This window comes from Palaemon carinicauda, chromosome 10, assembly GCF_036898095.1.
Source record: "Palaemon carinicauda isolate YSFRI2023 chromosome 10, ASM3689809v2, whole genome shotgun sequence".
Lineage (NCBI taxonomy): Eukaryota > Metazoa > Arthropoda > Malacostraca > Decapoda > Palaemonidae > Palaemon > Palaemon carinicauda.
Genome location: NC_090734.1, coordinates 98,604,418 through 98,608,061, shown reverse-complemented (window position 1 = coordinate 98,608,061; position 3,644 = coordinate 98,604,418). Strand labels below are relative to the sequence as shown.

The 3,644-nt window shown below is 37.1% G+C and overlaps 1 protein-coding gene across 1 annotated transcript; it reads left to right on the top strand.

The window, feature by feature from the left end:
- Nucleotides 1–360: 360 nt before the first annotated feature.
- On the top strand, nucleotides 361–1,387 carry LOC137648147 (uncharacterized). The gene has a single exon (XM_068381077.1). The coding sequence runs from the start codon at nucleotides 425–427 to the stop codon at nucleotides 1,385–1,387; it is 963 nt and encodes a 320-aa protein (XP_068237178.1). The 5' UTR covers nucleotides 361–424.
- Nucleotides 1,388–3,644: the final 2,257 nt, after the last annotated feature.

Genomic DNA, 3,644 nt, shown 5'->3' with positions numbered 1-3,644 from the left:
TAAACACCTACAATTCACTATTATATCATATAGAACGCTTATATAATAGTCAATATATGAGCAGCTTCTATTCAACGAAGATATTCGTGTGTATAGTTATGTTTCACTTGGATTTTTTCTAAGTGATTGTTTTTGTTTACTGTGTGATGTCTTGGCTAAAATGAGCTGTTTCACCGCATTACTGCGTATGGCAGACTAGTTCTCAATGCTATTCTAACCAATAACAGGTGTTTTCTTGACGTCACACTGTTTGAAAACCAACCATGGCGGTTTTTACAAATCTAGCCAATGCTAACACTAATTACTTCACTTATCCCTGCTATTTTTCCACCAGTTACCACAGTTTACGTGAAGTTCCGCGGAGGAATATTTTTGCACGTCTCGGATCTCCCTTCAAACTGAAAAGCTCATTTTGCCGTGAAGTATGGAGCAATTAGCAGGACCTTCATCCCGTTCCGACTGTGTCACTTGTGACAATTGTTTTATTTCTTATGGGGATTTTTGTGTACATTATTCAGGGAAAGTTGATTTGCTAATTGCATTTGCTCAACGTCATGGTTTGATTTTGGCAGAGAAAAATTGCCCTAACTGTGAAAATGTGTGCCGTATAGATTACAACAAATTAGCATTCCGGTGTGATCGTAGTGTGGTTACTCGTGGGAAAAGGAAGAGGAGGTGCAATTTTTTCGTGTCTTGTTTCAAAGGTACATGGTTTGGAAAAGCAAAGTTAGATATTGAGACTAATTTGAAGTTTGTGTTCCTTTTTTTGCAAAAGGCGTTTTCATTTGAATTTGTTTCGTTTGAACTGAAACTCAATAATCACACTATCGTTGATTGGTGTTCGTTTTGCCGTGAGGTGCTTATTTCTTGGGGTCTGAGACGTTCTCGGAAAATTGGAGGCCCTGGATTAACCGTTGAAATTGATGAATCAAAATTTGGCAAGCGCAAGTACAATGTTGGACGCGTCATAGAGGGTCAGTGGGTGTTTGGTGGTATCTGCCGTGAAACCCGGGAGTTATTTTTTGTGCCGGTGCAAGACCGCTCCGCTGAAACATTACTGGCTATTATCCGCCAGTATATAGCAGAAGGTACCACAGTGATATCGGATTGTTGGAAGGCATATAATTGTTTAGAAAAAGAAGGTTATAAGCACCTCACGGTTAATCATAGTGTTAATTTTGTTGACCCAGTTACAGGTGCTCATACTAACACCATAGAACGTACCTGGAGAGGCACCAAGGCCCTGGTCCCCAAATACGGAAGAAGAAAAGATCATTTTGTGGGGTATTTGGCCGTGGCCTACTTTAAATTGGCCATAACTGATCCTGCCAAAAGACTTCATCACTTCCTCCTGGCAGCAGCAGATTTGTATCCACCTGCACCATAACAGTAAGGTATGTGGTAGTTTGCAGTTTACGTTAACGTTGTGCCCTGAAAATTACTGTGGCCTTAAGGGGGGTCGCAGGGGGGGGCGGAGCCCCCCCCCCCCCCCCGGTAGGCCTAGGTAGGGGTACATGGCCCCCAGGGTAGGGTAGGTAGTTGTATTAGGTTCGGTAGTGCCCCGATAAATCACTTTTCTCCTCCTCCCCCCACCCAAAAACCCCGCTTCCCACTGGGGTCCCCCATAATTGTAGTAGTAGGTTTATGCTTACATTTTCTGTGTAAGAGTTAGGTGGTTGTAGGAGGATTATCTCACAGTTTCAAGGTAACTGTAGCTCTAATTTACTGTTTTCTTTCGTTTTCTACTTCTAGAAACTTTTAAATCAAGCGCGGAGCTCTCCTACACATTTACCAAAGAGAATGAGTAAACAATAGACAAGCCTATTCAGTGTATGTGTAGGTAAGGAAAAATTAGCAGTAACCTGACAGAGATCCAATGTTACCTAATGCTATCTAGTCAGTCAAAGGTAAAATTACTCTCTAACGAAAGTATTTCAACGGGTGACTGGTGCCTTGGACAACATGCTACCAACTCAGCACTTTCACGAATCAAATTAATAATCTAGATCAACGTCACTAGCATCAGTATCGGATTCAGAAGTGGAATCTCAAGGACACTAAACCTACACCATGTGCCGTGTGTCTCTCGGCCCTTTCTACATGCGCGGTTTTAGGGTAGTAAAGCCTGAAATTCTGGTTACTAACACTCGATGTGGTCGATTGGGGATTATCAGCACACTCACTATCACTGTTCGATATCGTTTCGAGTATTAACAATTCCTAAAATGGCAATTAACTTTAAAAACACAGGTAGTTCAAGAGACGTTCAAACTGGACACGCTCGCCACAGATGTAAACATTAAACAAACGACTCAGCATATCATTCACCAGCAATCCAGCATTAAAATTTTCTGCAAAAAATTGCTTCTAGCATGTGTATCGGCAGTTTTCTTATTCTTTTATGTTAAAATATGGTTATGCTCTTAATTTTCAAACATAATTTTATAACAATGAAACACATAAAATAACTTGAAATATTTACTTTTAGGCAATAGCAAAGACTACAGTATATACCGAAGGAAGATAGGAAGGCTGAGCCTAATGTCGGTCAAATGATTGTACGAACAAAAGATGCCAGATACTCCCATACAAAACGAATGGCTCCATCCATTGAGCGAACGGTTAAACATTCAGAGCGATAATGCTTACGGGAATGTAGGAGGGAATTCAATTTTAAACTTGCTAAATATTTTTCATAATTTGCATTCGTACGTCAGTATATTTTATCTATTTTTATAACATTCTTGATTTCTAGATAACTAAATTGCAAATTTACAACTAGGCACATATATAGGTTATGCATAGGCCTACATATCCCTATGTTTCTCAGTCTTTTTTTCAGAAACTTCATAGCTATATGTCTTATAATTTAATTACTTTCCTTACAAATTTATGTATTGTATATTACAGTAACTTTTAAATGTTCTATACACTATCATGCTCGAATAAAGTAAAACATACTGTATATCAGGTTTATTTGTAGGCATACATTTAATTATAGTTTGTAGGCAACTGTAGAATGGAGATATTAGGTGTATATAAACACAATTGGATTTTTTATTGAAACGGATATGCATCATGAACTCGTGTGTAATCTTTTGTAATATAAACTAATAAATGTATAAATATAAAAAAAACAAAAGGAACAAAATAACTCACTAAATTGTATCACGCATAGAGATAATCAAAAGGGGGTTAGAAATAGAAATAAGGTAGCATACAACCAACCAAAAATGCAAGATAAATCACACGCAAATGAACTTCAATAAATGATACTAAATAAGAAAAAAAAATAAAAACTCAGTATTTAATATTACACTTAAAAACTGTAACGGAAAAAATACCATACAAGCAAACAAAAATTGCATCACGAATTACAAGCAAATGAACTCTAATATAATTATAAATATGAGAAAGCATAATGCTGAAAAAAGTTTTCATCAAGAAATAAATGCATATTGCAAACATAAGACAAAACAAGCATGCAAACATAGAAAGCACAGACAGTAAACACACATTCAATGTACATGAAAATGCAAATACAGTATAAAATAATGTAAAATGCTAGTCTTTATTCAGGAAATAGAAGATAAGAAGACAAGGAAAACTAACAAAATAACATGTTGAAGCAGTATACTCCTGTG